The following is a 12,500-nucleotide window of genomic DNA, read 5'->3' as shown; positions in this document are numbered from 1 at the left end:
TGTAGGTTTTAACTCCAACCCTGTTCCTGGAGAGATACCCTCCTGTGGGTTTTAACTCCAACCCTGTTCCTGGAGAGAGACCCTCCTGTAGGTTTTAACTCCAACCCTGTTCCCGGAGAGGAACTCTCCTGTAGGTTTTAACTCCAACCCTGTTCCTGGAGAGAAACCCTCCTGTAGGTTTTAACTCCAACCCTGTTCCTGGAGAGAAACCCTCCTGTAGGTTTTAACTCCAACCCTGTTCCTGGAGAGATACCCTCCTGTAGGTTTTAACTCCAACCCTGTTCCTGGAGAGAGACCCTACTGTAGGTTTTAACTCCAACCCTGTTCCTGGAGATAAACCCCTCCTGTAGGTTTTAACTCCAACCCTGTTCCTGGAGAGAGACTCTCCTGTAGGTTGTAACTCCAACCCTGTTCCTGGAGAGAAAACCTCCTGTAGGTTTGAACTCCAACCCTGTTCCTGGAGAGATACCCTCCTGTAGGTTTTAACTCCAACCCTGTTCCTGGAGAGAGACCCTACTGTAGGTTTTAACTCCAACCCTGTTCCTGGAGATAAACTCCTCCTGTAGGTTTTAACTCCAACCCTGTTCCTGGAGAGAAACCCTCCTGTAGGTTTTAACTCCAACCCTGTTCCTGGAGAGAGACCCTCCTGTAGGTTGTAACTCCAACCCTGTTCCTGGAGAGAAACCCTCCTGTAGGTTTGAACTCCAACCCTGTTCCTGGAGAGATACCCTCCTGTAGGTTTTAACTCCAACCCTGTTCCTGGAGAGAGACCCTACTGTAGGTTTTAACTCCAACCCTGTTCCTGGAGATAAACCCTCCTGTAGGTTTTAACTCCAACCCTGTTCCTGGAGAGAAACCCCTCCTGTAGGTTTTAACTCCAACCCTGTTCCTGGAGAGAGACCCTCCTGTAGGTTGTAACTAACCTGATTCATCTGATTCATCACCATTCTAGCCAATGAGAGGGCGGATCAGCCGGGACCATTCTAGCCAATGAGAGGGCGGATCAGGCGGGACCATTCTTGCCAATGAGAGGACGGATCAGGTGGGACCATTCTAGCCAATGAGAGGGCGGATCAGGTGGGACCATTCTAGCCAATCAGTGGGCGGATCCGCACGTGAACAACAGGCACACCGGTTTCCACTAGTTACCACAGCCACAAAGTATAATTGGCTATACCGTAAAAATTCATAAAAACAAAAATGTGCTTTTTTTGTTTTTATTTAAGGTTAGATTTAGGTATAAGGTTAGCAGTGTGGTTAAGGTTAAGTTTAAAATCACATTTTACGAAGAGAAGTTGTAGAAATAGGCAGGGTTTATAACTTTGTGGCTTTGGTAACTAGTGACGACCAGGCACAACTCCAACGTAACGTTTTTTTTTCCCTCTAGGTTTCCGGGATATCACGTATCCTACTTATACCAGCACACTCGTAACAACCTAAGTATTACAACAAAAAAAACATTTATTTGATCAAATAAGCCACACGTAGCAAATAAACCATTACATTTTTTTATATATATACCCAAATTCCGCCCTCTCTCTCATTGACCTCCATAGAAAAACTCTTTGCTTGTTGAGTTCTCCCTCGCTTCACCTTTTCACCTCTGGCATTAGGATTCAGTTAAATCTTCCTGCCCCACAATTACAACACAACCATCATTCCAAAAATGGCCCCCCCCAGATACAATGCCAGGTGATAGCCTGATTGACAGACGAGCTGACCAATGAATGCCCGGTGATACCCTGATGGACAGGTGTTTCGACCAATAAGAAGACAGACATACTTGCAGCAGTCGTTGAAGAGTTCCTTGCAGGGCGTCTGTTCCAGCTTCTCACGACACTCCCCTACCAACTCCTGAGGTATATCTCGCAGATGGGCTGCCGACTAGACGGAGAGAGAGAGAGAACACATGGATTCATTAATGAACTGATCTGCCTTCAGAAAGGATTCATACCCCTTGACTTATTCCACAGTCTGTTGTTTCAGCCTGAATTCAAAATGGGAAAAATATATATATATACAAAAACATTCTACATTTTCATTTTTAGTAATTTAGACTTACAAAACCCCACAATGACAAAGTGAAAACATGTTTTTATAAATGTTTGCACATTTATTGAAAATTAGACACAGCTAAGCTCCTACAGTTGACAAAGCATGTCAAGAGCAAACACCAAGCCGTGAGGTTGACGGAATTGTCCGTAGAGCTCTGAGACAGGATTGTGTCGAGGCACAGATCTGGTGAAAGGTACCAAAACATTCCTGCAGCATTGAAGGTCCCCAAGAACACAGTGGCCTCCATCATTCTTAAATGGAAGAAGTTTGGAACCACCAAGACTCTTCATAGAGCTGGCCGCCGGGCCAAACTGAGCAATCGGGAGCGAAGGGCTTTGGTCAGGGAGGTGACCAAGAACCCGATGGTCACTCTGACAGAGCTCTAGAGTTCCTCTGTGGAGATGGGAGAACCTTCCAGAAGGACAACCATCTCTGTAGCACTCCACCAATCAGGCCTTTATGGCAGTGGCCAGACGGGCCTTTTACTGAGAAGTGGCCTCCATGACAGCCCGCTTGGAGTTTGCCAAAAGACACCTATTCTCTGGTCTGATGAAACCAAGATTGAACTCTTTGGCCTGAAGGCCAAGCATCACGTCTGGAGGAAACATGGCTCCACCCCTACGGTGAAGCATAGTGGTGGCAGCATCATGCTGAGGGAATGTTTTTCAGGGACTGTGAGACTATTCAGGATCGAGAGAAAGATGAATGGAGTAAAATACAGAAAGATCATGGATGTAAATCTGCTTCAGAGCGCTCAGGACCTCAGACTGGGGTGAAGGTTCACCTTCCACAGCACAACGACCCTAAGCACACAGCCAAGACAACACAGGAGTGGCTTCGGGACAAGTCTCTGAATGTCCTTGAGTGGCCCAGCCAGAGCCTGGACTTGAACCCGATCGAACATCTCTGGAGAGACCTGAAAATAGCTGTGCAGCGACGCTCCCCATCCAACCTGACAGAGGTTGAGAGGATCTGCAGAGAAGAATGGGAGAAACTCCCCAAATACAGGTGTGCCAAGCTTGTAGCGTCATACCCAAGAAGACTTGAGGCTGTAATCGCTGCCAAAGGTGCTTCAACAAAGTACTGAGTAAAGGGTCTGAATACCTATGTAAATTATATATTCCATTTTTACATTTTTAAGAAATGAGCAAAAATGTCTAAAAACCTGTCATTATGGGGTGTTTGTGATGTCATTATGGGGTGTTTGTGATGTCATTATGGGGTGTTTGTGATGTCATTATGGGGTGTTTGTGATGTCGTTATGGGGTGTTTGTGATGTCATCATGGGGTGTTTGTGATGTCATTATGGGGTGTTTGTGGTGTCATTATGGGGTGTTTGTGGTGTCATTATGGGGTGTTTGTGATGTCATTATGGGGTGTTTGTGATGTCATTATGGGGTGTTTGTGATGTCATTATGGGGTGTTTGTGATGTCATTATGGGGTGTTTGTGATGTCATTATGGGTCATTATGGGGTGTTTGTGATGTCATTATGGGGTGTTGTGATGTCATTATGGGGTGTTTGTGATTTCATTATGGGGTGTTTGATGTCATTATGGGGTGTTTGTGATGTCTTTATGGGTCATTATGGGGTGTTTGTGATGTCATTATGGGGTGTTTGTGATGTCATTATGGGGTGTTTGTGATGTCATTATGGGTCATTATGGGGTGTTTGTGATGTCATTATGGGGTGTTTGTGATGTCATTATGTGTCATTATGGGGTGTGGATCATAATGACATCACAAACACCCTATAATGACATCACAAACACCCCATAATGACATCACAAACACCCCATAATGACATCACAAACACCCCATAATGACATCACAAACACCCCATAATGACATCACAGACACCCCATAATGACACATAATGACATCACAAACACCCCATAATGACATCACAAACACCCCATAATGACATCACAGACACCCCATAATGACCCATAATGACATCACAAACACCCCATAATGACATCACAAACACCCCATAATGAAATCACAAACACCCTATAATGACATCACAAACACCCCATAATGACATCACAAACACCCCATAATGACATCACAGACACCCCATAATGACCCATAATGACATCACAAACACCCCATAATGACATCACAAACACCCCATAATGGCATCACAAACACCCCATAATGACATCAAACACCCTATAATGACATCACAAACACCCCATAATGACATCACAAACACCCCATAATGACCCATAATGACATCACAAACACCCCATAATGACATCACAAACACCCCATAATGAAATCACAAACACCCCATAATGACATCACAACACCCCAGAATGACATCACAAACACCCCATAATGACATCACAGACACCCCATAATGACCCATAATGACATCACAAACACCCCATAATGACATCACAAACACCCCATAATGACATCACAAACACCCCATAATGACCCATAATGACATCACAAACACCCCATAATGACATCACAAACACCCCATAATGACATCACAAACACCCCATAATGACCCGTTGATCTGGCAGCGTTGTTATGGTACGTTAGTGGAGAAACCTACTCACCCCGTTGTTATGGTACGTTAGTGGAGTAACCTACTCACCCCGTTGTTATGGTACGTTAGTGGAGAAACCTACTCACCCCGTTGTTATGGTACGTTAGTGGAGAAACCTACTCACCCCGTTGTTATGGTACGTTAGTGGAGAAACCTACTCACCCCGTTGTTATGGTACGTTAGTGGAGAAACCTACTCACCCCGTTGTTATGGTACGTTAGTGGAGAAACCTACTCACCCCGTTGTTATGGTACGTTAGTGGAGAAACCTACTCACCCCGTTGTTATGGTACGTTAGAGGAGAAACCTACTCACCCCGTTGTTATGGTACGTTAGTGGAGAAACCTACTCACCCCGTTGTTATGGTACGTTAGTGGAGAAACCTACTCACCCCGTTGTAATGGTACGTTAGTGGAGAAACCTACTCACCCCGTTGTTATGGTACGTTAGTGGAGAAACCTACTCACCCCGTTGTTATGGTACGTTAGTGGAGAAACCTACTCACCCCGTTGTTATGGTACGTTAGTGGAGAAACCTACTCACCCCGTTGTTATGGTCCGTTAGTGACCCCGTTGTTATGGTACGTTAGTGGAGAAACCTACTCACCCCGTTGTTAAAGTACGTTTCCAACATCCTGATTCCACAGTCCTTCCTCTTCTCATCCGGAGCGAGCTGGTACAGGGCCTGGCAGGGGAGAGACACTGTTACAAACATGATACCCCACTGTCCATACATCCACCACAGCACGATGTCTCCATATAACTACAACACCACAGCATGATGTCTCCATACATCCACCACAGCATGATGTCTCCATACATCCACCACAGCATGATGTCTCCATACAACTACAACACCACAGCATGATGTCTCCATACAACTACAACACCACAGCATGATGTCTCCATATAACTACAACACCACAGCATGATGTCTCCATACAACTACAACACCACAGCATGATGTCTCCATACAACTACAACACCACAGCATGATGTCTCCATACAACTACAACACCACAGCATGATGTCTCCATATAACTACAACACCACAGCATGATGTCTCCATACATCCACCACAGCATGATGTCTCCATAGAACTACAACACCACAGCATGATGTCTCCATAGAACTACAACACCACAGCATGATGTCCCCATATAACTACAACACCACAGCATGATGTCTCCATACATCCACCACAGCATGATGTCTCCATATAACTACAACACCACAGCATGATGTCTCCATACATCCACCACAGCATGATGTCTCCATACATCCACCACAGCATGATGTCTCCATACATCCACCACAGCATGATGTCTCCATACAACTACAACACCACAGCATGATGTCTCCATATAACTACAACACCACAGCATGATGTCTCCATATAACTACAACACCACAGCATGATGTCTCCATACAACTACAACACCACAGCATGATGTCTCCATATAACTACAACACCACAGCATGATGTCTCCATACAACTACAACACCACAGCATGATGTCTCCATACAACTACAACACCACAGCATGATGTCTCCATATAACTACAACACCACAGCATGATGTCTCCATACAACTACAACACCACAGCATGATGTCTCCATACAACTACAACACCACAGCATGACGTCTCCATAGAACTACAACACCACAGCATGATGTCTCCATACAACTACAACACCACAGCATGATGTCTCCATAGAACTACAACACCACAGCATGATGTCTCCATATAACTACAACACCACAGCATGATGTCCCCATATAACTACAACACCACAGCATGATGTCTCCATACATCCACCACAGCATGATGTCTCCATACATCCACCACAGCATGATGTCTCCATACATCCACCACAGCATGATGTCACCATATGATAACTAGAACACCACAGGATGATGTCACCGACAATAACACAGTCAGAGAAACAGAAATGGCCACCGGCCAATAGGAACAGAGTGCCATCAGGGACAGAGGCCTAGACTAACACCACTGTTCAGTTCTCCATGGATCGGTCGGTCTGTGAACCAAGTTGACCGAACATGGATATGGTTTAGAGAACAGACTAACGTTGGTGTTCACTAAACAAGCAGTGGGTTTTTATTTGTTCATTTCTCAGACACCTCCAGGGGCCGGGACACAAGCCTGGGCCTGTGTTAGTCCACCTACCCAGGGGACAGGCCTCTGACGTGGGTTTAACCTCATGGAGAGGGTGCATGGAGGAGGAGGAGGGGCAGATGTTTTTCTGACAGGCTCCCCTTCCAGCGCTCATGCCCCATACCTCCCAAGCTCTCTCTTCACCGCTCTCTCTCTCTCTCATTCTTTCCCCCCTCTCTCCCCTCTCACTTCCTCTCTCTCTTTCTCTCATTACCAGTCCTCTGACTCCCAGCCCCCCCCCCCCCCCCCCCCACTACATCTGCATGCCCAAACTCAGGCCCAGTCCTTTCTCATGGGAGCTAGCACAGGAAGCAGGAAAAGGAGGGGGGGTTGAGAGGAAATTGAGGAGGAGAGAGAGAAACAGACAGAGCGAGCGAGACAAAGAGAGAGAGAAACAGACAGAGAGCGAGACAAAGAGAGAGAGAAACAGACAGAGAGCGAGACAAAGAGAGAGAGAGAAAAAGACAGAGAGCGAGACAAAGAGAGAGAGAGAAAAAGACAGAGAGCGAGACAAAGAGAGAGAGAGAAACAGACAGAGAGCGAGACAAAGAGAGAGAGAGAAACAGACAGAGAGCGAGACAAAGAGAGAGAGAAACAGACAGAGAGCGAGACAAAGAGAGAGAGAGAAACAGACAGAGAGCGAGAAAGAGTGAGAAACATGACAGAGAGCGAGAAAGAGAGAGAGAGAAATCGTGGGAGAGAGGGATAGCGACAGAGACAGATAGAAATGTCTTACCACAGAGTCCATGAACTCGATGCAACGTTTGAGCTCTGGCCTGGTGTCACAGTACTGACGGAACAGCAATCGACCAATCGGCTGTCTCTCACACAGACTGGTATAGTCCCTGTCTGAGAGAGAGAGAGACAGAGAGAGAGAGAGACAGACATGTGCACACCGTTACAACACTGTAAATATACATAATATGACATTTGTAATATCTTTATTATTTTTAAACTTGAGTGTAATGTTTACTGTTCATTTTTATTGTTTATTTCACTTTATATATTATCTACCTCACTTGCTTTGGCAATGTTAACATATGTTTCCCATGGCAATAAAGCCCCTTGAATTGAATTGACAGAGAGACAGAGAGAGAATGAAGTGGACATCCAAACATATTAAATAGTTGTCTTGTAACTCGTCTATTCAAACATGTCCTTTATAATGATGGACAGGCGTGTCTCAGCCCAGCTGACCACGCCCAACGACTCTAATAGTCACATCTCCTCTGAAGACTAATGAGGGAATCCCAGGACAGTCAATTACTAGCCAACACACACAGGGAGAAGGAGGGAGGGAGGGAGGGAGGGAGGGAGGGAGGGAGGGAAGACAGGGAGGGAGGGAGGGAGGGAGAGAAGAGAGGGAGAGAAGAGAGGGAGGGAGAGAAGAGAGGGAGGGAGGGAAGAGAGAGGGAGGGAGGGAGGGAGGGAGGGAGGGAGGGAGGGACTATTTAAACCTGCGCCATCCTAGACAATTTAAACCTGCGCCAGCCTAGACTATTTAAACCTGCACCAGCCTAGTCTATTTAAACCTGTGTGTGTGTGTGTGTGTGTGTGTGTGTGTGTGTGTGTGTGTGTGTGTGTGTGTGTGTGTGTGTGTGTGTGTGTGTGTGTGCAGACAGTGCTAGACAGAACAATTGTAAAGTGTTCTGTCTCCATTCAGACTGATTGGGCTCTGAACAGAACATGTGTGTGAGATAGACAGGGTCATCTTGGCAGTGGTTCAAGCCTCTCTTCAGTTGTCATTAGTTACATGGAACACATCAACATATAAACATACACCACAACAGCTACTTCTGGTACTTCAAATAAATATTTATAACTAACCAGCCAGCTTGGAACCGAGAGAGAGGGGGAAGGGAGAGAGAGACCGAGAGAGAGGGGGAGGGAGAGAGACACCGAGAGAGAGGGGGAGGGAGAGAGAGACCGAGAGAGAGGGGGAAGGGAGAGAGAGACCGAGAGAGAGGGGGAAAGAGATCGAGAGAGCGAGACGCGAGACCGAGAGAGAGCGAGACCGAGAGAGAGCGAGAGAGCGAGACCGAGAGAGAGCGAGATCGAAAGAGAGAGCGAGAGAGCGAGACCGAGAAAGAGAGCGAGAGAGCGAGACAGAGAGAGAGCGAGAGAGAGAGAGCGAGAGACAGACAGACAGACAGAGAGACAGACACAGAGAGAGAGAGAGAGACCGAGAGAGAGACCGAGAGAGCGACAGAGAGACAGAGAGACAGAGAGAGACAGAAAGAGAGAGAGAGAGCGAGAGACCGAGGGAGAGGAAAGGTGGGTGAGGCAGAGAGAAGAGAGGAGAAACTGGAAAATGAGGGAAAGGAGAGAAATATGAAGAAAGTAGGAGACACACAGAGACACACAGAGACACACAGAGACACAGAGACACACAGAGACACACAGAGACACACAGAGACACACAGAGACACACAGAGACACAGAGACACAGAGACACACAGAGACACACAGAGACACAGAGACACACAGAGACACACAGAGACACACAGAGACACACAGAGACACACAGAGACACACAGAGACACACAGAGACACACAGAGACACGCAGACACACAGAGACACACAGAGACACACAGAGACACACAGAGACACACAGAGACACAGAGACACACAGAGACACAGAGACACACAGAGACACACAGAGACACACAGAGACACAGTAGCAGTGACTACATCATAAAGGACCTGTCCAGTGTTTCCAGATTGATTTTCCAAAAACAGGTATTTAGTATGTTAAAAAAAAGCAGCTGTTCTGTGTTGGAATGGTGTGGGCCTACCCCCAGTTACAGAATGGTTTGGTCCTACCCCGAGTTACAGAATGGTGTGGTCCTACCCCCAGTTACAGAATGGTTTGGTCCTACCCCCAGTTATAGAATGGTTTGGTCCTACCCCCAGTTATAGAATGGTTTGGTCCTACCCCCAGTTACAGAATGGTGTGGGCCTACCCCCAGTTACAGAATAGTTTGGTCCTACCCCCAGTTACAGAATGGTTTGGTCCTACCCCCAGTTACAGAATAGTTTGGTCCTACCCCCAGTTACAGAATGGTGTGGTCCTACCCCCAGTTACAGAATAGTTTGGTCCTACCCCCAGTTACAGAATGGTTTGGTCCTACCCCCAGTTATAGAATGGTGTGGTCCTACCCCCAGTTACAGAATGGTGTGGTCCTACCCCGAGTTACAGAATGGTGTGGTCCTACCCCCAGTTACAGAATGGTGTGGTCCTACCCCCAGTTACAGAATGGTTTGGTCCTACCCCGAGTTACAGAATGGTGTGGTCCTACCCCCAGTTACAGAATGGTTTGGTCCTACCCCGAGTTACAGAATGGTGTGGTCCTACCCCCAGTTACAGAATGGTGTGGTCCTACCCCCAGTTACAGAATGGTGTGGGCCTACCCCCAGTTATAGAATGGTTTGGTCCTACCCCCAGTTACAGAATGGTGTGGGCCTACCCCCAGTTATAGAATGGTGTGGTCCTACCCCCAGTTACAGAATGGTGTGGGCCTACCCCCAGTTACAGAATGGTTTGGTCCTACCCCCAGTTACAGAATGGTGTGGACCTACCCCCAGTTACAGAATGGTGTGGGCCTACCCCCAGTTACAGAATGGTGTGGGCCTACCCCCAGTTACAGAATAGTTTGGTCCTACCCCCAGTTACAGAATGGTGTGGGCCTACCCCCAGTTACAGAATGGTGTGGTCCTACCCCCAGTTACAGAATGGTGTGGTCCTACCCCCAGTTACAGAATGGTGTGGACCTACCCCCAGTTACAGAATGGTGTGGACCTACCCCCAGTTACAGAATGGTGTGGACCTACCCCCAGTTACAGAATGGTGTGGTCCTACCCCCAGATACAGAATGGTGTGGGATACAGAATGGTGTGGTCCTACCCCCAGTTACAGAATGGTGTGGACCTACCCCCAGTTACAGAATGGTGTGTGATACAGAATGGTGTGGTCCTACCCCCAGTTACAGAATGGTGTGGACCTACCCCCAGTAACAGAATGGTGTGGACCTACCACCAGTTACAGAATGGTGTGGTCCTACCCTCAGTTACAGAAAGGTGTGGTCCTATCCCCAGTTACAGAATGGTGTGGTCCTACCCTCAGTTACAGAATGGTGTGGTCCTACCCCCAGTTACAGAATGGTGTGGTCCTACCCCCAGTTACAGAATGGTGTGGGCCTACCCCCAGTTACAGAATGGTGTGGGCCTACCCCCAGTTACAGAATGGTGTGGGCTACAGAATGGTGTGGGCCTACCCCCAGTTACAGAATGGTGTGGTCCTACCCCCAGTTACAGAATGGTGTGGGCTACAGAATGGTGTGGGCCTACCCCCAGTTACAGAATGGTGTGGTCCTACCCCCAGTTACAGAATGGTGTGGTCCTACCCCCAGTTACAGAATGATGTGGGATACAGAATGGTGTGATCCTACCCCCAGTTACAGAATGGTGTGGGTTACAGAATGGTGTGGTCCTACCCCCAGTTACAGAATGGTGTGGGCCTACCCCCAGTTACAGAATGGTGTGGTCCTACCCCCAGTTACAGAATGGTGTGGGCCTACCCCCAGTTACAGAATGGTGTGGGCCTACCCCCAGTTACAGAATGGTGTGGGTTACAGAATGGTGTGGACCTACCCCCCAATTACAGTATTGTGGACCTAACCCAGTTACAGAATGGTGTGGGTTACAGAATGGTGTGGGCGTATACCGGTCATTAGACCGCTGATTGGCCAGTTCATTCTCCTCAGGAGGATGACATCATCCTATATGAGGAAGTAGCAAGCCACCGGTCTCTTTGAGTTGGGTGGTTCTGAAGTGTTTTCTCTCCATGTTCTGATTTAATCACAAAATACAAGTATAGGATTAAATCAACAACGTTACGAGTTAACAGAATATTAACTTTTTAAAACAAGTGAGATTTTCACTGGACAGTTAGTTTTTATATAAATCAGTAAGAGACACGTATCACTGAAAGACCTGACCAGACACAACAAAGACATAGTGTGTGTGTGTGTGTGTGTGTGTGTGTGTGTGTGTGTGTGTGTGTGTGTGTGTGTGTGTGTGTGTGTGTGTGTGTGTGTGTGTGAGCGGTGTAATTACGCAATCAGAACATCTGCAATACAGTCATGTATTACGGTCTATAACACAGCTGTCAGGATATAGTGAAACACCGAAAGGTCCACTCTCCCACGCTCACACACACACACTCTCCCACACACACACTCTCTCTCTCACACACACACACACACACACTCTCTCTCTCACACACTCTCTCTCACACACACACACACACTCTCACACAATCTCTCTCTCTCACACACACACACACTCTCTCTCACACACACACTCTCTCTCACACACACACACTCTCTCTCACACACACACACTCTCTCTCACACACACACACTCTCTCTCACACACACTCTCTCACACACACACACACACACACTCTCTCTCACACACACTCTCTCTCTCACACACACTCTCTCTCACACACACACACTCTCTCTCACACACACACACTCTCTCTCACACACACACACTCTCTCTCACACACTCTCTCACACACACACACACACACACTCTCTCTCACACACACTCTCTCTCTCACACACACTCTCTCTCACACACACACACTCTCTCTCACACACACAGATTGATTCTCCCCCCCTCCGTCAGAGAGGAGACTCCC

The 12,500-nt window shown here is 47.3% G+C and overlaps 1 protein-coding gene across 3 annotated transcripts in view; it reads right to left on the bottom strand.

The window, feature by feature from the left end:
* LOC139374597 (G protein-coupled receptor kinase 4) overlaps window positions 1–12,500 on the bottom strand; it is a 67,781-nt gene that overhangs the window by 33,374 nt on the left and 21,907 nt on the right. For all 3 annotated transcript variants that reach the window (XM_071115617.1, XM_071115619.1, XM_071115618.1), the window contains exons 3-5: window positions 7,529–7,641; window positions 5,223–5,300; window positions 1,784–1,884 (exon numbers count right to left, since the gene is read on the bottom strand). In XM_071115617.1, the coding sequence (XP_070971718.1) occupies window positions 1,784–1,884; window positions 5,223–5,300; window positions 7,529–7,641 (292 nt within the window). The remainder of the gene's footprint in view (window positions 1–1,783; window positions 1,885–5,222; window positions 5,301–7,528; window positions 7,642–12,500) is intronic.

Source organism: Oncorhynchus clarkii, chromosome 19 (genome assembly GCF_045791955.1).
Source record: "Oncorhynchus clarkii lewisi isolate Uvic-CL-2024 chromosome 19, UVic_Ocla_1.0, whole genome shotgun sequence".
NCBI lineage: Eukaryota > Metazoa > Chordata > Actinopteri > Salmoniformes > Salmonidae > Oncorhynchus > Oncorhynchus clarkii.
This window is presented reverse-complemented; position numbering and strand designations above follow the sequence as displayed.